The 23981-nt window shown below is 47.4% G+C and overlaps 1 protein-coding gene across 1 annotated transcript in view; it reads left to right on the forward strand.

Moving 5' to 3' along the window:
• MUSK (muscle associated receptor tyrosine kinase) overlaps positions 1–23981 on the forward strand; it is a 223407-nt gene that overhangs the window by 134562 nt on the left and 64864 nt on the right. Inside the window, 1 exon segment of the mRNA XM_030193747.1 lies at positions 20940–21115. Within this exon segment, the coding sequence (XP_030049607.1) occupies positions 20940–21115 (176 nt within the window).

A 23981-nucleotide genomic window follows, 5' to 3' on the forward strand; every position in this document is an offset into this window, starting at 1 on the left:
AACTATAGCTTTCATCTTTTTTCCCCTCATCCTAGCACCATTCTCCATCTATCTTGTTCCTCAGCCTTTCAGTGTCCAGCAACTCTCCCCTCAGTCCAAAATCTCCCCTCACTCTCCTCCATGTAACATCTTCCCTCTTTTGCTCTCTCTGCCTATTCCCCTGTGCCCAGCATTCTGTCTGTCCTCTCTCTCTCTCTCCTCTCTATCCCTTCTCTGTGTCTAGCATCTCTTTCTTTCTCTCTCTCTCTCTATCCCTCTCTGTGTCTAGCATATCTTTCTTTCTCTCTATCTCTCTATCCTTTCTCTGTGTCTAGGATCTCTCTCTCTCTCTTTCTCTCTTGCTTCTCTGTGTCTAGCATCTCTCGCTTCTCTGTGTCTAGCATATCTCTCTCTCTCTCTCTATCCCTTCTCTGTGTCTAGCATCTCTCTCTCTCTTTCTCTATCCCTTCTCTGTGTCTAGCATTTCTCTCTCTCTCTCCCTCTTCTCTGTGTCTCGCATGTATCTCTGTGTCTAGCATCTCTCTCTCTCTCTCTCTCTCTCTCTCTCTTTCTATATATAATATATATATATATATATATATATATATATATATATATATATATATATATCTATATATATATATATCTTCCCTGTTTCCAGCACCTTTATTCTTACATTGTCCAGCATCTCCCTCACTTGCTTTTCTTCTGTGTCCGGCATCTGCCTTCTATCGTCCTATGCCTCCCTGAGTCCAGCATATCTTTTCCAATTTCCACCTTCCATGTCCAGCACCTGCACTGTTTCCCTATCTTCCAGCAAAGGCTGCTAAGACTACAATACTCACATCATTTACATCATTTCAGAACAAAAGTACATAACATGATGTGATTGCCATGTTAGCCAACTTTAAAGGTTAATACATAGAAATAGAACAACAACAAAAAAATAAGATGATACTTTTTTTTGGCCTTCCCCTGCAATACCAGCTGAAGATAGCTGTTAAGTAATATGAAGAAAATTAAATGTGATGGACTTCTAACCCGTAAGATGAGTCAGTTATGGGTTTTTGTGCATAGCTAGGCACGTAGATCAGGTTCTTTGAAAACTACTGATAGAGGAGTCTAAATTTTGAACTCAAACTGTTCAGTCTCTTATGTATATTATTATATTTTATTTTAGATTATGTATTTTAATTTTAATGTATTGATGTTGGATTGTTTTATGTTTCACTTAGGAGCACTTTTACTAAGGTGTGGGAGGGTTTTGCAAAACTTTAAAAAAGCAATTCTATAAGTTTAGGTGCCAGTAGTGTGCCTAGTGATTTGTGCCAATAATTAGCAGTTACATGAGTATTAGTCGCTAGCCAGATATTCAGTGCTGGACCGTTTCTGGAGACCGGCATTGAATATCTGTTTTATTTTTGACTGGTTTCAATTTAACTGGCCAAGCCGATATTCAGTGTTGGCCGATTAAGATGAAACTGGCTAAAGATAGGCCTGCTATTTTGACTGCCTAATTTGGCCACCAAACTTAGCTGGCGATGCACTGAATATTGGAAGATAGCTGGTTATATCATGTGATATTAGCTTCTATCCACTAAGTTCTAACCGGTGATATTCATCGGGAGACAGCTGGCTGGCTATCTTCCGCTGAATATAGACGGATAGCCGGCTAAGTGCCATTTAACTGGCCAGGAGCCTTTCCTGCTGGTTAAATGGTTTTAAATGTCAGGGGGGACTGTGTCTAAATTGCTTAGTGTGCAATTGTCATCAGGCATATACATGGACAGAGTACGTGTGTGTCATTGGAGTGTCACCAAAAGTGACACATTGCATGGCATATTTAGGCGCGCCTACTTACTCCAGTCATTGACCTGTCCTAAGTAGACACACCTAATTTTTGGCATACCAGTGTGGCTTTGCACTAATATTCTATAATGACTTAAGTGTGCCCTTATAGAATTGGCACTAAACGCACCCCTGTGTGATACCTAAAATGAAGCACCAATTTCTAGAATTGCTGTTAAAGTGCATTAAGTGCAAAGCCTGTGTGGTAAATGCAAGGGGATTGCCCAGCATCTGTCCTGTATTGACTCCATTTCTGTCTCATCTGGTTCTGGGTTTCAAAATTGCAGCAAGACTACCATCAGGGGTCCGATGGGGAGACAGTTGGGGGGGGTGGGATAGAGTCAGGGTCTGCTTAGGAGGTTCTAATATTAGGGGGGTTCTGGGGAGACCCGTATGTTGGGGGTATTCTGATGTTTAGGGGATTCTCATGTTGGGGTGGTTCTCCTTTGGAAATTGGATGTTGGGGGTTCTGATGTAGGATAGATTGGATCAGTGTTGTGCTGGAGCGGCTCACACCAGCTTGCAAGAGCTGTCTGTTAGTTTTTTAAAGAATTTTGGGAGCCGGTTGTTAAAGTAGCTACTTTGGTGAAGGATTGGTAGGAGTGGTGAAGCAGCCTGATTTTTCTGGCAGCGCTGCTTAAAAAAAGTTAATCACACCAAGAAGAAGAAGAAGAAGAGGTGCTGCATCGCATAGGGAACAAGGATGTTGGATAAAAACAGGTGACAGGGTGCTGTTAAAAAGTTGAAGCCAATTAGGTAAGCCTCTGTTTCCCCTTCCCCGCATAGCCGTCGTTCTGCATATACTCAAAACAAAGCAAACCTATGAGCTGCTGCACCCATGTTGTCGTTCTTTATTGTTGGTAGCATTTTTATTTAATCTCACTTATATTTTCAAACATGCCAGCTTGTGGAGCATACGGATGTACACACAAAAGATATAATAACGGAATAACTTTTCAGAGGTAGAATAGTAATTTGTTATGAATCGTAATCAGTGTGCCATTTGGAAGGGCTGGTTATAGGGACACCCTAGCACTGTTATATTTGTGCAGAGATTATTTTTGTCTCCTGGTAAAAGGGCCACTAAAACAGACATCATGTTATGAGAATCAGGTGCTCAACATTCAGGGGCTCTTTTACTAATGCGTGCTAGCAATTTTAGCAGTCGCTAAACGCTAGAGATGCCCATAGGAAAAGACCTTAATAAAAGATCCCTCAGAGTTTCTATCTATCCATCTATTTATTTGCTTATTTATGACATTTTTATATCCCACATTAAATATAAATTAGGTTGAAACCTGGGAGCATTTAAAATCTTTTTTTTCCTATGCCTACATCAAAAGAAAAAGGTGGCATGTTTTATGGATTGCAGTGGTATATTATAAAAATGCACTTTTCTTTTTATATTACTAATATTGCACAGAGATGTATTGAATAATGAGGGAAGGGCTTCCTTTATGCAGAAGTTCTGTCCAGCATCAGTCTAAATGTGCCAATATTGTCCAGTTCAGCACACTGTTAGCCACCAAGTTCTTACAAAGTTAATTATGTTCAGTGGAAAATACATTTGTTGGCTTAGGCTGCCTGCTATGTGAATATCCCATCATTGTTTAATTATTGCTATACCACGTATTACATATTATAGGCATTTGCTTTAAACTTTGATTGTTTTAATTTGTTCATCCAGACTTACATGCACGTGGTTTTGCTTTGTAAATCCAAAGGTGAATCCTAAGGATGGTTGAACAATTAGGTATAAACTGCGTTGTTACTGACTTTACTTGTTTTGGAGTGCTTTGGGTCCTGCTGATCTGTACATCTGCTGTCTGAAATTTTGGAAGATGGAAATTAGAAAATAAGAATAAAAATTTGGATGTACTCTGTAGGAGTGTTTACTTTTGAAATGTGTGTATCACTGGAGTTATGTGATGTACTGCATGATTTGTGCTTAAAAGTCTGCAGGAAATTTAGGGGATTAGAAGGCTTGTTGAAGTACGGTACTTATGATACTTAATTGTGCTTGAGGGCAATTTGCCAGCCATCTCCACTGGTGCAAAACCAGTGGGTGCTTGTTTTCAAATGGCAAATACTCTGAAGATTGCCCAAAGAAACAGTATGTACTAGGGCTGTACTGAATATTCGTGAGAAGTCCCGACATGCTGCTCAGAGCCAGAAACAAGCAGTGGGGAGCGGCAGCAGTCCATTTATTTGGCTGGTGGGTCTCGGCATCCCTGCCAGCAAAGATATGCCTAGTGTGTCCGCATGAAGGGTGGCAGAGGAATGCGCTCCCTCCCAAATTGCAGGGCTGGCTACACCTGGAGAGAGAGCCTGTTGTTAAAAAGTTTCCAGCACATCACTGGATTGGATGCCTGAGGGTTCTAATATTTTGGGGGAGATCAGATGTTGGGCATTCTGATGTTGGGGAGTTCACACGTTCAGGGTTTGTTTTGGGGGGGGGATGCTGTACGTGGATCAGATGAACAAAATTAGATAGTGGGTAGTGACAGGGGGAGGAATGAGATGGGTCTAACTCACCACTGCTGCCACAGGTGTTGCCATAGTTTTACCTATTGTTTAACAATTGGGATAGCGGCCATACTGCCAGATTGCCAATAGCATGGCTACACTGAACACCACGTCTTCAGGTGTCTTTAAGAGCAGCTGCATTATTGGCATTTGTGACTGCTTCTGCATGGCACCAACTTGTGTGCTACCTGTTGCATCTGACCACCTCTATCTTGCCGACAACCCACGCCTACCTATGTTAAGCAGCTAGCATAGGTTTTTTTTATTGTGTATTGTAGCCATTGGCTAATAACTACTACATGTTGAAACCTGCACTAGCTGCTTAACATAGCTCCGTAAAAGGGCCCCTTAACTGTATTGATGTTTAAAAATTATGCATGATTGTTTTTATGGAATGTGTAATTAAGCATTGTTATATGTACCATCTAGATCCATATGACAGGGTATGGTGATGGATATAAGAATAGATTTAAATTAAAATAATCTTCCTAAACATCTTAGCTAAGCTGATTTATAGACCTCCAAAAATTTGATAGTGTGTCACCTTGTTTGAAAACACTACATTGGCTTCCCGTAAATCAGATAATTCAGTTTAAATCATTGTGTATATTATTTCATATGGTTTATGGAGTTACCTCTGAATTATTAAGCGGTCTATTGAATACTGCCCTATATGGACATTCATCTCATTTACAGCTTTCTTTGATCTTTCAACCCCCTTGCTCTAGAGGTGTTCGGTATCTGTGAATTTTTAAAACATTTTATATTTGTTTTCCATAATTGCCTCTTGGAATTTGTTACCGTCATGGGTACGATTAGAATCTACCTAACTGTTATTCTGAAAGAAACTAAAAACCTTTTTGTTCAATAAGTGATACAGTTTTGGGCATGTTAAGTGATTGTTTTTGATTCCTTTTATTGTTATTGTGACTTCTATATTTGTGAACCGCATTGAACCTGAAAGAGGATATAGCAGTGTACAAGTCTTCCATTGACATTGACATTTAAATTAAACTAATCCTCCTAAATTTAGAAGCCTTAATATAGGTATCTAAAGTGGCTACAAGGGAGAAGCTGGTGAGGCACTTAGAACTCATTTTTATTGCCAGACATCTATTAAGAGGCTGATTCAGTAAATCACAATAATCTGCAGTGACATTAATGTGGGTTGCCACATGGGACTTGATAGTCAAAGGATTCATGCTCATAAATTAGCATATCTGAAAATTTACTAGGGCTGAGTTCCTAAATTTATACTCAAAATTTCACTAAACTACTAAACATAGGAGCATTAAAAGTGGGTCGCAACAGGTGTAGCAAGGGGGAAACAACCTAGGAGCTTAGCACTAATTAGGCTCTTAAATATAGGTAAAGAAATGGCAGGCCTAAATTTGTAAGCATAACTTTTTAGCTCCTAAATTAAGATGAATGTTCAGCTGAAAATGTAGGCTCCTTAATTTGGCTGGAAATAGGGCAAAATTTAGGAGGTGTTGAGCAAATGTTTTAGAAAGGATGGCCAACACAGAATATGGACATCCAAGTCTTATGCATTTTGGAACAGGATCTGCTGACATACAACCTCTTCTAAAATACTTGAGAAATGGACATCCAAGTGCTGGCTATATTCAGCATGAACATCCATTTACAAACTGAGGGGCCCTTTTACAAAACGGTGGTAAGCCCAATGCAGGCTTACCACACGCTAACCTGGAGCTACCGCCAGCCCAACACAGGCCATTTCCCATGCTGGGTGAAAATAGGGCTGTAATGTTTAGCATGGTGCTAATGAAACAGGTGGGAAATCAGGAGACGAAAGGCAAATTTTGGTTCCAAACAAGGCAACTTTATTGCTAGCAAGTGAACAGCACCGAGTAGCCTCGGGACACTGTGTGTCATAAATCATCTGACGCTTACATTTATACTTCCCTACTGGGCCTGCGCATTTGGCCCCTTACACGTCATACCTGTCATGCGCAGTAAACATTTGTAGTTCTTACAGTACAAAATTGTAGTCCCAGTACGTACACACGTCATAACACTGAAATGATACTGGCAAGAAAAACGAAACTTAGCAGCTTATTCTGTACACACACACTGCTCCTTTCTAGCGCAGGAGATAAGGTGCGGCTCAGGAATGCAGGGGGGGTGTCAGCACCCTCCAAGGTCGCCTATTCAGATGGCGTTGCTACGTGCAAGCTGGTCTTGTATAGGCCTTGCAAACTACTGTTACAAGCTATATATCTAATAGCCCTGCATTCTGTCTGTACATTAGTAAACAGCAAACTTGTCTTGTTAGTAAACAGTAAAACTGGATAAGGCACAAATGTCCAGTGCAGTAATAAGGTGTGGCCAAACAGCCAAAAGCAGAGGTAGAGTGCATAAGTAAAAGTCCATCAGTAGGCACAAAACATGAGGTTGTCCTGTTGCTCAGCAGTATTCAGGCAGCACCGGCGTTCCACTCCTTCATTCCCCCCTTTTGATACTTGAACATCCATTCTGGTGGAGAGTATCACCTCCATGAACCCTGAAAAGGAAAGAAAGGACAAGGATAGTTAGCGAGGGAGGCAACAAGCGAGCCCTAAGCCCTTGCGCAGCCGTTGGTTGCTTCGCCGGGGTTGAGACGGAGGGCCCCTAGTGGAATCCCCCCCCCTTTGTAGCCGGTCTTTTGCTGGCACAAGGGTGATGGCCCATTGAGTGACTCAGGGGGTTCAAAGTGCATATCAGCCACAAGGTGCTTCATCGTCAGCTTCATCAGACTGGGGAATGGGGGAGTACATCTGGAGAGCCATAAGTTGGGCAGCAGCACGGCGGTCAGCGATGCTTTCCATGGTGGAGCGGAGACACCTGAAAACTAAGGGGAGAGACAAAGGTATTAATAGGCAGGACAGCAAAAACAGGCCACCCATGACGAGGAGGCCTTGCAGGCTCCCGGAGGTTGGGAGCCAGCTGGTGAGGGAGGAAGTCCAATCCCACGCACTGTTCCAGGTCTGGACGGGGACGTGGGCTAGTTTGACCATCCGGTCAGTTATCTCCCTGATGACATGGCTCTGGTCATCAATCTGTAAGCAGCAATTACTGAGGTTAAACTTGCCACACACCCCGCCCTCCTGGGCTAAGAGGTAGTCAAGAGCCAAGCGATTTTGGTAGACGGCGGTAATGAGCTTAGTGTTCTGTCGAGCTAGGATATTGAGGGCCAGGGCAGAATCGTTAGTAAGGATTTCGAGTACGGCCTGTAGGCGAATAATGCGATTCAGCATGTAGATAGGGGTGCGGTACCCGTATGTACCATCTTCAGCCCATGTGGCCGGTCCATAGTAGTGAATGATACGTTCAGGCGGCCACTCGTTGTCCTTCCAGTCTCCAATCTGTACTTTGGGCTTGATGATTGGGAAAGACCGTTTTCGTCGGGTAGGGTTATCAGGCCCCTTTTCCACGTATAGGGGGATTCCCAAAGTTTCGCCGACTTGTATGGGCAGAAGGAAAAAACTAGGTCGGACCGTGCCCAAGAGGCAGGTACCGTACCAGCGGGTCGGGAGTTGTTCATAGGCCCTGCATCCGCAGATATAGTAGTAGCCCGCCGGGGCTACCCACTTGAGGGAGGCGTTCCCTCCGTATGTCCATGTCGTGTTCAAGGTGGGTTCTGTCCAGATAGGCTCCGGGGCGGGCAGGTTGTCCGTTTGCCACCAGGTCGTCCGGCTGCCATTATACTGAAGAACCCCCGTACAAGCAGAGTCTCCCACTGGTACAGAGTAACGCTTCGATGGCGCTCGACTAGCGCAGAGGGTACCTATGATATTTGTTCTCAGGGCCCATTCGTACGGCTTCGGCCGTTGGGGAAAGGTAATGTTAGTGGTGTTGAGTGCATCCCATGTGTGTTGTCGGATCTCTCTCGCTTCCCAGGGCCATTGTTCACCCATGTCGGTACCTCCACAGACGAAACAGTTGGCAATTCCGAGGGAGAGGGCGATGTTTTCAGCCAAATTGAGGAACATATTTCGGGCTTCTGGGGAAATGGGGAATTTAGTCTCGGTCTGCTCAGCACGAGCAATTTCATCAAATACGTCTTGGTAGCCGACAACAGTAGTCTGGTAGTGCGTAGGAGGCTTCGTTTCGAGACTCTGATATATGGTAATATATGTCAACGGATCCATTCCTCCGCCGTCAATGCCGAGGCCCCACGTTCCTCTCCAGGGCATGTCGTGTCCTCGGATGGGCCAGTCTAGGGACACATAGAGGGGCATAATTGAACGAAAACGCCTATCTCCATGGGCGTTTATCTCCGAGAACGGGTCCGTGAAGGGGCGGACCGAACCGTATTTTGGGAAAAAATAGACGCCCATGTTTTATTCAACAATGTGTGAGCTGGGCGTTTTTGTTTTTCAGCGATAATGGAAAATGAAAGCGCCCAGCTCAAAAATGAATAAATCCAAGACATTTATTCGTGGGAGGGGCCAGGATTCGTGCCCCCTCCCATGCCAGGACATCAACCGGGCACCCTAGGGGGCACTTTTACAAAAACAAAAAAACAGGTAAAAGAGCTCCCAGGTGCATAGCACCCTTCCCTTGTGTGTTGAGCCCCCCAAATCCCCCTCAAAACCCACTGCCCACAAGTCTACACCATTACTATAGCCCTAAGGGGTGAAGGGGGGCACCTACATGTGGGTACAGTGGGTTTGGGGGGGTTGGAGACTAATAAGCATTAAGCAGCACAATTGTAACAGGTAGGGGGGATGGGCCTGGGTCCACCTGCCTGAAGTCCACTGCACCCCCTAACAACTCCTCCAGTGACTTGCATACTGCTGCCAGGGAGGTGGGTATGACATTTGAGGGTGAAAATAAAAAGTTGTGAAACATCATTTTTTTGTGGTGGGAGGGGGTTAGTGACCACTGGGGGAGTCAGGGGAGGTCATCCCCGATTCCCTCCAGTGGTCATCTGGTCATTTAGGGCACTTTTTGGGGGCCTTATTCGTGAAAAAACAGGGTCCAGGAAAAGTGTCCTAAATTCTAGCTAAAAACGCATACTTTTTTCCCATTATCAGTGAAATGCGCCCATCTTTGTTCGGCAGATAACCACGCCCCAGTTCCGCCTTCGCCACACCTCTGACACGCCCCCATAAACTTTGTCCGCATCCGCGACGGAGTGCAGTTGAAAACGTCCAAAAATCGGCTTTCGATTATACCGCTTTATTCGTTTTTGTGAGATAAACGTCCATCTCCCGATTTAGGTCGGAACTTGGGCGTTTTTCTCGTTCGATTATAAGCAGGATAGTTACCAGAACCTCGACGAAATTCGCCCAGGCCGGCGCATCCGGCATATCCTCCTCCCGTATAAGCACATACTCGGTCCCAGCCCGAGGCTCGAGTGTCGCCGGCGCATGGGAGCCACACCCACGGGGAGCAGCATCTCATGTCTGGACTGAAGGGGCAGACATACTTGTGGTCCTTAACGTATGCCTCACGCCAACTCTGGCTACCACACTTGCGAGACCAAGGGTGCTTGTCCATGGCGGCACAGACGTCGAAGGTGAGGGTTGCTACAGTTTGGATGCCACCGACAAGGATACGAGTAGAATTAATGTAATACAGAATGCCATCTCCCTCGACTCCCGGAGGTCCGGCCACATACGCAGGGAGTCCTACGCTGAGGGTGACATTGTAGTATCTTGGTTTGGTAGGGCTGTGGCAGATAGTGAGATTTCCTTGGAGGCATCTGTGGAACTGTTGGAGGCCATTCGGAGTGATGAGGGCACAAGTCGGGAGAAACTGGCAATCGCCTTCCGGGGGCTGCGTCTGGTGAATGAGGGTAGTGACTAGGTGATATCCTCCCTCTATACGGTGGCGCACGAGGCGCAAACATTCAGTGCAATTCAGGCTCAGGGTGGCAGGATGATAGCTCGGAACTGCACACAGGAGAAGGAAAATGGTCAGCATTATATATGTGGTGGGAGGTATCCGAGCTTTTGCAGCAAGAAGATAATGAGGCCCACGATGAAGGCTGCGATAAAGAGAGAGCCAAAAACGCAGTGGGTCCAGAAACTGAGTTCCTGTTGCTGGGCAGGCATGAATCTGGTGGTTCACGTCTTTCTTAGAGTCAGCCGTAATGGAGCGTCAGGATGTTGGTGCGCAGTCCAACGCTTCAGGGTGCTGCTAGTGGGAGCAGCAGGCTTCAATCGGGTCCAATGTATCCACACTGGGCTTCCTGCAATTTTAACAGCGGTGGAGGTCGTTAGGAGAACAAGGGAGGGCCCCTTCCATTTTGGCTTTAGGCAGTCAGATTCATCCCACTCTTTTACCCAGACCTCGTCTCCCACCCTGAACCTGTGCGTAGGATTGGTGAGGACCAAGGGAGCTACTCTTTCAGTGTACTGCTGGATGTCTTGCACTACCTGGTGTAAGGCTCTCATCTGTTTCACTAAGGAACTCTCACCCTGTATCTGCAAGGAGTCGGGAAAGGAGGGTAGTGGTGGTGGCCTAGCATACATCATCTCGTAGGGAGTAAGGCCGGTAGCCTTGGGGGTACACCTAAGATGCAGCAAGGCCAGTGGAAGCAGGTCGGGCCATTTGGCTTTTGCTTCTTGGCATAGCTTGGCTAGCTGGTTCTTCAGGGATCGGTTAGCCCTCTCCACTACTCCACTGCTTTGGGGTCTCCAGGCACAATGCAACTTCCAATCGAGGCCCAGTCTGGTACTGAGCTGTTGTGTTACTTCGCTAGCGAAGGCGGGACCGTTGTCAGAGTTTATTTGCTTGGGGAGGCCGTATCTGGGTAGGATTTGATGAAGCAGTAGGGAGGTAACTTCTTTAGCCATTTCCGTTCTAGTAGGCTGGGCTTCAATCCATCCGGTGTAGGTACACACGGCGACGAGGATAGCTTTGTAGCCGCGCGCCGGGGGCATGTGTGTGAAGTCAATCTGGCACACGTGGAAAGGGCTGGTGCCTCGGAGAACATGTCCTGGCATAGGGCCGGGCCCCGTTCGAGGGTTGTTCCGGGCACAAGTCGCGCATCGGCTGGAAGCGTTTTTGGTCCACAGGGATAGTTTGTTGATGTAGTAGGTCTTCTCAAGTAAGCGCCCCAGGGCGTCCCTTCCCAGGTGGGTGCGGTCGTGAGCCTCCTTGGCCACCGTCCAGGCCAAGGCTTCGGGTATCCATATGCGCCCATCCTGTAGTATCCACCAGCCATTGCGTGACTGTAGACCCTCTTGTTGGGCCCATTCCGTTTCTTGGGGGGTGTAATAGGGGTCTCCGTAGGGAGCTGGACGACGAGTACGGGGTCAGGAGGGTGAGAGGAGTAGGGGAGCTGACTTGCCCTTTTTGCAGCGTCGTCTGCCCGCTGATTTCCCCGGGCGATAGGGTCTGTTCTTCCAGTGTGGGCCCTGCAGTGCATCACAGCCACCTTCTTCGGCTTCCATACCGACTCGAGTAATTGGCAGATCTCAGCGGCATTTGCAAGTCCTTTCCCTTCAGCTGTCAGAAATCCCCTCTCCTTGTACAAGGCTCCGTGCACCTGGAGGGTGAGGAAAGCGTATTTGGAGTCGGTGTAAATGTTGACAACTTTTCCTTCAGCCCACAGGAGGGCTCTGGTGAGGGCGATTAGCTCCGCTTTCTGGGCTGATGTTCCGGGTGTCAGAGCCATAGCCTCGATCACATGGTCCTCAGATACCACCGCATAGCCAGCTCTTCGAATTCCCTCTATCACCTGGCTGCTTCCATCGGTAAAAAGGGTGATGCCCCCTTGCCAGGGTTGATCCTTCAGGTCAGGTCTGCTCGAGTGCACAGTGGCTATTACCTCTTCACAGTCGTGGAGTGGTGGTTCAGGGGCCGGAAGGAGGGTGGCAGGATTGAGGTTGGTCGTGTCCAGGATCCGCACCTCCGGATTTTCGCACAGGAGGGCTTGGTATTTGACCAATCGGGAGTTGGTCATCCATCTGGGTCCGTGGCTCTCGAGTAGGCCGCGGATGGTGTGGGGTGTGGTCACAAAAAGTGTTTGGCCGAATGTGAGTTTATTGGCCTCGTGTATCAGGAGACAAGCAGCCGCAATGCTTCGTAGGCAGCCCGGCCATCCTCGTGCCACGTTGTCCATGCTCTTGGAGAGGTATGCTACAGGGCGTTGCCAGGTACCGACCAGTTGGGTGAGGACTCCAAGTGCCAATCCCTTCTTTTCGTCGATGAACAAGTGGAACGGCTTAGTCACATCTGGCAGTCCGAGCGCTGGTGGAGCCGCAAGGGCATCCTTAAGGTCCTGAAGGGCTTTCAGTTCGCTTTTCTCCCACTGGAGATCCTGGCCCTCGAGTTCAGGCCCCTTCAGCTTGGCGTACAAACTGTGGGTCAGGATGGCAAAATTGATAATCCAAATGCGGCAATATCCAGCGGCTCCGAGGAGTGCCCGTAGTTCCTTCTTATTTGCAGGAGTGGGTTGGTTGCGGATGGCTTGGGTTCGGGGGATACCGAGCCTTCGGGTTCCTTCTCGGAGGCGAAACCCCAGATACTCGACTTCGATCTCGCATATCTGTGCCTTCTTGCGACTGGCCCGGTACCCCTGGGCTTCCAGGGTCTTCAAGAGGTAAAGGGTAGCTTCTGCACAGTCCGTGTACGTTTCACGGGCCACCAACAGGTCATCCACGTATTGGACGACCGGCCCATACTCGTCCTGGTACGTCTTCAGGTCCTGGGCGAGTTGGTCGCCGAAGAGGGTAGGCGAGTTCTTGAACCCCTGGGGAAGACGGGTCCATGTATATTGCTGCTTGGTTCCCGTCTGCAAGTCTTCCCACGTGAAGGCAAACAACTTTTGGCTGTCGACAGCAAGAGGGATGGAGAAGAAGGCGTCCTTCAAATCAATGACACTGTACCACTTGGTCTGAGATGGCACTTGGGCTAGGATGGAGTATGGATTTGGTACGAGGGCAACTATGTCGGCTACCTGGTTGTTGACTTTCCTCAGGTCCTGGACGGGTCTGTACTCGGATGTTCCTGGTTTCTTAACGGGCAACAATGGGGTGTTCCATGCGGATCTGATTGGTTTAAGGACTCCCTGTTGAAGGAGTTTCTGTAGATGTGTATGCATACTATGCCGGGCTGCATAGGGGATGTGGTATTGTCCTTGGTTGACAACTTGAGCATTTGGTTTGAGCTCAATCCAGATGGGGATAGCGTTAACGGCCAGTCCGCCGGGGTTCAATTCTGCCCATACATCAGGCACTTCATCCATTATGGCTCGCCTCTGCTGGGCGAAAGGGGTGTTCTGGTCGTACCGGCAGTCGCCGGGTCCTACAGTTGGGGGAACGTGTAGTCTCCATTCTTCTCTTACTGGACAGATAAGTGTCACTGGCCGATCTTCAAAGCGAGCTTCCACTTCACCCGTAGTCTTGAACTTCAAGGTGGCCTGGAGCTTACAGAGTAGGTCTCGACCAATCAAGGGGACCGGGCATCCAGGGATGTGTATGAACTGATGGGACACCATCGTCCCTCCGATCTGGACTTGGCGCTCTTTGAGGAGGGGAGCCGCAAGGGATTTCCCGGAGGCTCCCACAATTGGTATAGTTTCTTTCGTGGCTGGGGCTATGGCTGTGGTGATAACAGATCGCTGGGCCCCTGTGTCTAGTAAGGCCTTCATAGATTCTGTCCCCACCCGAATTTCCACCAGAGGGTCAGTGGGGACTCTGCCCTCCCGGTTTCTTCATGCTGTGCCGTCTCGGGTAGCGTCCACAGCCATCTGCCATTCCCTCCGGTCATCCCGTCCTCTCTCTCTTCGGCCCCTTCCACGGCCTCGCCTAGGGGCCCCCGTGCGGTCGCCGGTCTCCTCCTCTCTCTGCCGGTCCCATGATTCCTCTTCTCTCGGGTTGTCCCGTATCTCCTCTGGACAATCAGCCCACCAGTGTCCTTCTTGTCGGCAATTTGCACACTGGTTACGCCCTATGGGGGACCGCGTTCCTCTTGTTCTCCTGCCCCTCCCCTTTGGTCTAGACCTCATTCGTTCTTCCAGCACCGTGGCCAACACATCTGCCTTCTCCCGCATCCGTCTGGTCGATTCCTTCCGGGCCTCCACCTTCTCCTCCTGGTCGCGATATCCGAATACGCGATCAGCTATAGCTTTCAGTTGGCTTAGGCTCATCCCTTCGAACCCCTCCGTTCTCTGTAGCTTTCTTCGTATATCCGGTGCTGACTGGCTAACAAAACTCATAACCACGGTTGGGAGGTTCTTAGGGTCTTCGGGATTTATCGGGCTGTGCCTTCTGAATGCTTCCATAAGTCGTTCAAGGAAGTCCCCTGGACTCTCGTCCTTTTGTTGGACTACACTGTGGATTTTTCCCATGTTGGTAACCTTCTGCTTCCCCTTCTTTAAGGCGGCCAGGTACGCCTGTTGGTATCGGCGGATAAAGGTTTGGCCCTCGGCGGTTCGGTAATCCCACGTGGGGGCAGCGATAGGCGCCTCCGTTTCTAGTAGGTTCTGTAAATTGGCATGGGCCGGATTCGCATCCCGGATGGCTTGCTCCATATTTTGTTGTAAAAGGCGGCGTTCTTCAGAGGTCAGGATGTGGGCGCTCAACTGCCTAAGGTCGGCCCAAGTTGGATTGTAGCTGTATATAATGCCTTCCACCAGCTCTATCAGCTGCTCGGGTTTCTGGTCGTAGGACGGCCCATGGAATTTCCAGTTATACAAATCGGCACTTGAGAAGGGAACGTGACTATAGACTGTTGATTCGATGGGCTGGCCCCCCCCCCTCTGCCGGGTTAGGGGTATAGGTGGTGGACTGTCGGACTGGGAATAAGTGAGAGGTTCCCCCTTTTCGGCTGGACGGAAGGGCCTGTTGCGGACTCGATTGGGGGAACCGAGTAATATTCTTCACAACCCGTTTACTCTTCCGTGTGGTTGCGAGGCCAGGTGACTCAGGTGAGGCTGGGCGGGACGTCTCCCCGGCATCCGACTCTGACCCGGAAGTCCCGGCGTCAGCGGGGCCTTCGCTAGGCCCGTAAGGTCAGGGTACATAGGAGCATAGGGCGGCGGCGCAATGTCGTCTTCGTATGCTTCCGCCGTAGCAAGTATCGGGGCTTTTGGAGGCTTCTTCTCGGCCGAACCCTGAACTTTCCCTGCGGTTTTCTTTGGGGGTTTTTTCCTAGAAAGTGTGTTGGTAGTACTGGGCGTAGTTCCTGCCTTAACTCTGGTAGCAGGGGGCGTGGCCTCAGTGGCTTCAGTGCTAGGGGCGGTAGGCCGTATGGGGGCGGTCCCTGCGGCCTTCGGGACGGCAACGGTTGCCGAGCTTTGGAGAGCGAAGGCATGGGTCGGCAGGGTTCTAAGTTTGGTTTTCCGGCCTTTTCTCTGCTTTACCAACATAAGGGCGGCCTTTTCTACCTTCCGTTGGGCCCAAGCCGGCGGATCCCGGACTACATCCAACCACGCTTCTATGTATGGAATGTCCTCGGGGCAGCCTGGGTTCCCCTCAATTATAACAATATTCATGACCGCCGCCACTTTTTCATACTCGAATGACCCTTCCGGGGGCCATCCAGCAATTCCTAGCCCTGGCCACATAAATTGACATCTCTGTATCATCCCGGCCCTGCTACATTTATCTAGGTCGAACACTTCGCTAAAGTGTTCCGTCATTAAATCTAACGGTGAAGACCCACCCCCGCCCATCCTAACCTGAGTGCCAAAGGACAGGTGACGGACAAAGGGGGAAAAGGGAGGTGGAGGAGTAAGGGGTCTCGTTCCACCAGACACAGAAGGGTCAACACTCGGCCTGACCAGGACGCGGTCGCCCGGCCTGGAACTGCAAGCCCACTCACACACTTTCATACGCCACAAGAAACCCCCCCGTTCGTTCGCCGCTCGGTTTCGTCGCCGGAGCCTAGTGAGTTTCAGGACCTAGTCGGATACCAATAGTCCGTATTAGTCACTGGCTAAAAGAGGGTGATCACGCCTCTTCTTCGGTCCTTACTGGGCCGGTCACTACGTAGAGTATACTCGCCTGTCCGCCGGGGTCGCAGGCTGCGCCGTCGTACGCTTCTCTCTGAAATGGAAAAAGGTGCCTTATCGGAACCACACAGCCCCCTCTACAGTCAGGCGGAGTGGATCGGCCCTCCTCCGGGAGATGGACGCTGAAATCAGCGGTGGCCACTCACCACCTTCTCAGGTGGGGGTCGATGACCCGATCCGACCGCAGTGGGGGAGGGGAAGAATATAATCCGATTCCCCTTTCTACTTCTGTCCCATCTGGGTCGCCAATGAAACAGGTGGGAAATCAGGAGACGAAAGGCAAATTTTGGTTCCAAACAAGGCAACTTTATTGCTAGCAAGTGAACAGCACCGAGTAGCCTCGGGACACTGTGTGTCATAAATCATCTGACGCTTACATTTATACTTCCCTACTGGGCCTGCGCATTTGGCCCCTTACACGTCATACCTGTCATGCGCAGTAAACATTTGTAGTTCTTACAGTACAAAATTGTAGTCCCAGTACGTACACACGTCATAACACTGAAATGATACTGGCAAGAAAAACGAAACTTAGCAGCTTATTCTGTACACACACACTGCTCCTTTCTAGCGCAGGAGATAAGGTGCGGCTCAGGAATGCAGGGGGGGTGTCAGCACCCTCCAAGGTCGCCTATTCAGATGGCGTTGCTACGTGCAAGCTGGTCTTGTATAGGCCTTGCAAACTACTGTTACAAGCTATATATCTAATAGCCCTGCATTCTGTCTGTACATTAGTAAACAGCAAACTTGTCTTGTTAGTAAACAGTAAAACTGGATAAGGCACAAATGTCCAGTGCAGTAATAAGGTGTGGCCAAACAGCCAAAAGCAGAGGTAGAGTGCATAAGTAAAAGTCCATCAGTAGGCACAAAACATGAGGTTGTCCTGTTGCTCAGCAGTATTCAGGCAGCACCGGCGTTCCACTCCTTCACTAACCTGGCAGTAATTGGACAGTGCTGCGTTCTACCTGGTTACTGCTGTGTTAGCGCGGTAGCCCTTACCACCACCTCAATGGGTGGCGGTAGGTGTCCCCCCTTGCATGGCCTTGTGGTAAGAGCAATCTTACTTCATGGCCATGGCTATTTTCAGCTTTATTTACTCACTGCAGTAAAAAAGACCGCAGCGAGTGGCAAAAATGACCCCCGCCACTAGTGTAGGACCCTTTTTACCACAGCTTGGTAAAAGGACCCCTGAAACATCTAAACTATGAAGGGGCAAAACAAGGGATATGGACAAGACAGCAGAGGAACATCCATATTATAAAATCGCCATGCAGTCATTCATTTGGAGGAATAGACTAATGGTTACATCAACCAGGTAAAAAAAAAAAAAACAGAACAGAGAGCCAGAAGTTGTTGGTTTGAGTCCAAGTGCAGCTTTTTGTAATTTTTTTTTAATTGTGAGCTTTCCAGGGACAAACAAAATACCTACTGCGATTTCGCTTACTCCATTCAGTGGAGAGCTGCTCAATCAGAGTGCCTTTCTATAACCTGGAGTTGCCTAGTACCAGGTCTAAAACAGATGTCCTTGACAGGAACATCCCTTCCTCTTCTACAGTTGGAGAAATCCATCTTTTGGCCTCTTCCTAGTCTCACCAAAACATACCCAGACCACACTCTCTTGCCACTTGGACATACGGCAATTTTAGACATCTGGCTTTATAGAATCAGGATTTGGACATCCGTGCAATATGGGCATCTAAATGCTGGTTTTCAGATGTCCAAAAAATGAACAGAGCGTCTAAAATAAGCACCTAAAAGTAGGAACGGAGCTTTATTTGAATATCAGGCCCATGATTTTAGAGAATTAGCCCCACTGAAAATAATAGTAGTATACTGCTTTATAATTCCTTAGGCGCTTAGATCGAATCAAATGAACTGGAGTTTAATTTTGATACCTAAGTTTAAGGGAAATGTAAGCTGAAATTTTGGAGTATATTAAGCTTAAAATTATACCTAAATTACAAACCTAGCCTAGGAACTAATATATTTTTAGACATTTACCACCAGATTCTATATAGTGTGACTTCAGTTGCGTGTGCAAATCCAGTCGTATTCTGGATTTATGCATGCAACTTAATTAGTTAAGAAGCCAATCAGCGCTAATAATCGCCACTTAAGTAATTATTGACACTAATTGGCATTAATTAGAATTTATGCTCAGAACTTTCGCGTAAATTCTAAGTCACAGTTGAAAAGGGGGCTTGTCCATGGGCATGGAATGGGCGGGTCATGGGCATTTCTAAAATCTATGTGCGTGGTTATAGAATACACCCAGTCCGTGTCTAATTTAGGTGTCAACATTTACACCAAATTTTAGTTGGCATAACTACCCATGACTAGATGTAGCCATGTTGATGGGTGCTTGGTGTATTCTTTAAACTGCATGGAAATTTAGGCTTATTCTATAAAAGTACACCTAAATTTAGGCATACTTTATAGAATACGCCTAGGTGTGTTTTGTTTCTGCGCCAATTTTTTAGGCATGATATATAGAATCTAGTTGTTATCCCATAAAATTAAAAATAAAAGCAGGGGGCAATTCTATAACTTGGCACCTCAAGTTAGGTGCTTCGATGCCGTACATTGAACGGCAATAGCATAATGACATCTTGGTGCCAAGATTCCATCATTGAATACTAGTGTATGTCAGCAGTGATGCACCTAGATTTAGGCATACCACTTATGCTAGGCCTATGGTTGTCCTAAGTTGGCATGCCGATAGTCTGTGGTGGTCAGCATTTTTACATCCACCACCGGCTATATTCCTGGTATTCAGTGCCTAGCCATGCCTGGGCACTGGCATTGAATATCCAGTTGTATGTTGGCCACTAAAAGTTATAAACCAAAACCACTTGAAGTAGAAGGACACAGATGTCCCACAAAGAAACACAGGAAAAGGAAGGGAGTGGGAACAGAGTCTTGCCTGACTCTGTTCCCACTCCCTTCCTTTTTCGTTGGCCGCTAAAAGTTATACAGTTAAGTGCAATATGCAACCCTTAACCACATAAGGTAGAATTGCTTTTTATGCGACCCAATTTAAGCAGTTATCTTATGTGGTCAAAGGTTGACTATCGTCACTTCACCACATGAGTGCCAACTCCACCCTTAGAACAACCACAAGTTAACAGGCTTTAATCGCGAATATTCAGCGACACTGCCCGGTTCAGTGCCGTTGAATGTTCGCGGTTAGCCATACTGTGGAGCCTTTCTAAGCTGCTTAAATTGCTTTGAATATGGGGTGGAAATTAATTTCATAAGGTGCGCTCACAGGTAGGAGACACGCTTAGCTCTTGCCCATGCTCCACCCATGTGTAGATCCCCTTGCAGTTATTCACTATAACACTTACAGGATTCCTTAGTGCTTAGTGCACTTGTGCATGTAAATGCCAGTTAAGGCACCAGTTACATTTGCAAGGCATGTGCAACTGCACTCACCCAGAATTGCCCTTCATGTATATTGAATGTTATGAATATATTGAATGCATAATTCACGTCAGCTGTCATATAAATTCTCATATTTCTTAGTACCATATGGGTTTTGGAAATCTTGCTTGCCTTCTTTCCAAATATGAGCTGAAAGTGAGTTACATTATGATAAATTGCATGGGTAGATATTAGGCTAATGGCACTGAATACTGCAGTTATCCAGATGATGGCAGTAGTTCCACCATACACAGATATCCAGTGCCAATATCTAGATATCTGGTGGTGCTGGATATTCAGGTATATGTTTAAACACCATGGCCAGCGTTTAAAAGAATTGCCAGCTGCAGTATTTAAATATTAAAACCTAAACCTATAGAATCAGATTACGCAGAACATTCTGCTTTAACATTTGGAAAGTACTACTAAATACTCCTATGAATGTTATTACTAACAAATAAAACATTATCTGGTTATTATTCAAAATGATTTAACTGGACAGAAACAGCCGCTGACTGATTAAAACACTTGTTCAGAGCTATCTGCTCATTTTCATCAGCACTGATGAAAATTAGCAGTTAGTGCCTAAGAGAAACATGGTTATTGTGGGGGCGTTCCGGTGGCAGAGTCAACACTGGGACAGTTAAATGCCGATATTCAGCATTTAACTGGCCAGGTTAACTGCATAAATAAGATCGCATAAAACACAGTCCTATCTTTAGTCATTATGCAGCAACCCATAGCTGCCTAAGTTCTGAAAATTGACTTAAGCGGCCATATATTAGCCAGCACCGCATAAACTGGACATTCAACCGAAGCCCGGACATGGCCCAGAACTGAATATCCAGAAACACCTGTGGTGGTCAGCAAACTGCTATTAATTGAATATTTACCCTATATTTATTATGTTTGATCTGAGGCAAGTTCCATGGAGGGAGTGTGGAAGAGAAGCCACAGGCAACCCTGGAAATGGCACATGAAAGAATTTATTCTATTTTTATTTAAATTATTCTTTGTTTCATTTTACAGCTATCAAAGTACATTTCAGAAACACTACTATCAGTTGTAGGAGTAATTTAACATGAACTAAAGAAATGAAAATTAGTAAGTGCTGTCCTAGAAGGGAATAGTTTAAACAGTTTTGTTTCTGTTTAGATTTTGATGTATTTACTCTGTTATACCATTTTTGTAGGGAGCACTGCCTTGCTGTAAAAGATTTGTACTGCTTTAACGAGTGGGATTCATTAGCGGAAACTTTTCACAAAGGGATTTACAAACCGGGATTAGCGTTGCTGGCTCTTCCTGACTGCAGCATTCTTCCCAGCATGCACCAGAGTGCTTCGGCCTGTACAAGAATTCCATATTTCGGTAATTAATTCTTAGAATTTGTCTAGGGATTAGCCTGCTTGTTGTTCTACTATGTAAGCAATGGGGCAGAGTAGTTAAGATCTAGGGCCTGATGCTCAAAACTCTGGTGCTAGAGGCAAAAACAGTGCTGAAAACTAGCCCCTCCAATGCCCAAAGCAAATGGGATGCAAATTTTATACGCACTAGTAAAGTGAAAGCAAGGGGGAGGAATGTGACTGATGCATGTGCACAAGGGCTGCGCTTACTACAAAACTCCTGTGCACATGCGCCAGGCAAAACAGGAAGTGCAAGAGCACATTGGCACCCTTTCCCTGTGCTATGAAATATAAGCCCCCCCCCCCCAATTTTTGCAGCTTAAATCACTTAAGGGGCTAACTCCAAAGCACAAGAAAACAGGCCCCAATGCCACCCCCTCACCCCGGGTTTTACTCGGACTTGTAGACATTTTTTTTCTCACTATCAGCGCTAGAGGCTACATGGACGTCTTTCTCCTTTCAAAAGAAGCCAAACTCCAGCAATTTAACATGAAAAAATGCAGAAGAAATCCTCTCCTCAAAACCCGAGTGCCATCCCCAACCTAGCGGTGTGTTTTCAGCATTAAGTCCAGCATTAGCTTCTGCACTGTCTTCTGAGCATTAAATAATCACCTGATTTGACTCCATTTTGATGCATTTAAATACAATTTGCTCTGATCTTCAGCACACAGATTAGCAGCCGCGCTGGAGGGTTTTGTGCATGCTGCGCACATTAACCTGTGCACAGTTCCGGTGCTAATCGCTCCTATCACCAGTGTTAGGTTTTGAGCATCTGGGTCCAAGAGTTTAATTCATGATGAATCACAAGGTATAAAACTCTAGTGTTTTATACCTGAGCGGCGATATACAATGTTTCTTATTATTATAATATTAATCTAGCATGTTCTTATTTAGAGCATACAAATCAGTTTTTCTGTGAAAATAATTTTCTGACATGTGCTCCTTGAATAACATCATGGCCTCAGGGTTTAGCACACAGCATACTTATAGCCAGGGGCGTATCTGGCCTCCGGCGGTAGGGGGGGCCAGAGCCAGAGGGAGGGGGCACATTTTACCCCCCCCCCCGCCACCACCGACCCCCTCTCCGCCATTACCGGACCCCCCCCACCGCCACCAATGACTCTCTCCACCCCCCTCCCGCCGCCAGCCCTCTCCCGCTGCCGTTTCTTACTTTTGCGTCCGCTTCCTCCTGCGCCTTTAAAAATATTTCTTCAGCTGGCGGGGGACCCCAACCCCCGCCAGCCAACCCGAGGTGACAACTTTCAAGTTCTTCCTCCGCCGTGGCCAACGTGCTGGAGTTGAGCGGCTGAATCCAGTTCGGGGTCTGACGTCGCAGCATGTACAACGTGCTGCAATGTCAGACTCCGAACTGGATTCAGACGCTTTCAACTCCAGCACGTTGGCCACGGCGGAGGAAGAACTTGAAAGACATCACCTCGGGTTGGCTGGCGGGGATTGGGGTCCCCCGCCAGCTGAATAAATATTTTTAAAGGCGCAGGAGGAAGCGGACGCAAAAGTAAGAAACGGCAGCGGGGGAGGGCTGGCGGCGGGAGAGGGGCCAGGGCGAAATCTGCGGGGGCCCAGGCCCCTGTGGCCCCACGCAGATACGCCCCTGCTTATAGCTAGTCCCCAGGTAGCATGTGTGCCGCAGTGCCATGGGCCTACAGACAGTTTTGTGGAGGGGGAGAGCTCCTTGCCTCCTTGTGTGGGGATCCTGCCAGCTTGCTAGGGAGGGGAAATATTGTCTTTAAGGCCCTACTTCACTGGCTGTGAACTTGATACAGCCAGTTTCTCTCACCCTCTTCCTCAGAGCACACAGCCACTTCCACAGACTCCACAGCCCTTGCTGGAAGACTGGGGGGCTCATTTTCAAAAGAGAAAATTGTTCAAAAAGTGGCATAAATCGGCATTTGGATGTTTTTCTCACAAACATGTCCAAACTGGTATTTTCAAAACCAACTTTTAGACTTTTTCTGTGGTCTGTCAGAAGTGCGTTCAAATCACAAGGGGGCGTATTAGGGGCATATTAAGGGCAGGATCTGGGCATTTCTAACACTTGAACATTTTTCTGCCATAATGGAACCAAAAAATAAATCCAGGGCTATAAGTTGGATGTTTTGGTCTAGACTTGTTTTATTAACGAATAAGCCACAAAAAAGTGCCCTAAATGACCAGATGAGCACTGGAAGGAATCGGTGATGACCTCTCCATACTCCCCCAGTGGTAACTAACCCCCTCCAACCCCCCCACCCAAAAAAATGTGATTAAAAACATTACTTCCCAGTCTCTATGCCACCCTCAGATGTTATACTCAGGTCCATTAGAGCAGCATGCAGGACCCTGGAGTAGTCTAGTGGTGGGTGCAGTGCACTGCAGACAGGTGGACCCAGGCCTATACCTCCCCATACCTGTTACACTTGTGGTAGAAACTGTGAGCCCTTCAAAACTCACTAGAAACCCACTGTTCCCACATATAGGTGCCCCCTTCATCCCTAAGGACTATTGTAGTGGTGTACAGTTGGGGATAGTGGGTTTTGGGGGGCTCTGCAGACAACATAAGGTACTCAGCTGGGATTCAGCACACCGGTAGGCACACTTCTTGTCTGGGACTCCCAACATTGGCAAGCCACTCTGCAGATTCCAGTCCATGTTTTTCCTGGTCCAGAAGGAGTTAAAACACAAATGCATAGGCTCCTTTCCATGATCCCCTATTCTGCTTCTAGTAGATAAAAAAAGAGGCAAAACACACCCTCCCTCCATTATTCACAGTTTAAAGACCCAGTGGCTTATCACTCTTTCCTTGGCCACAACCCAGCCAGCGGGGTGAGCCA

Source organism: Microcaecilia unicolor, chromosome 2 (genome assembly GCF_901765095.1).
Source record: "Microcaecilia unicolor chromosome 2, aMicUni1.1, whole genome shotgun sequence".
NCBI lineage: Eukaryota > Metazoa > Chordata > Amphibia > Gymnophiona > Siphonopidae > Microcaecilia > Microcaecilia unicolor.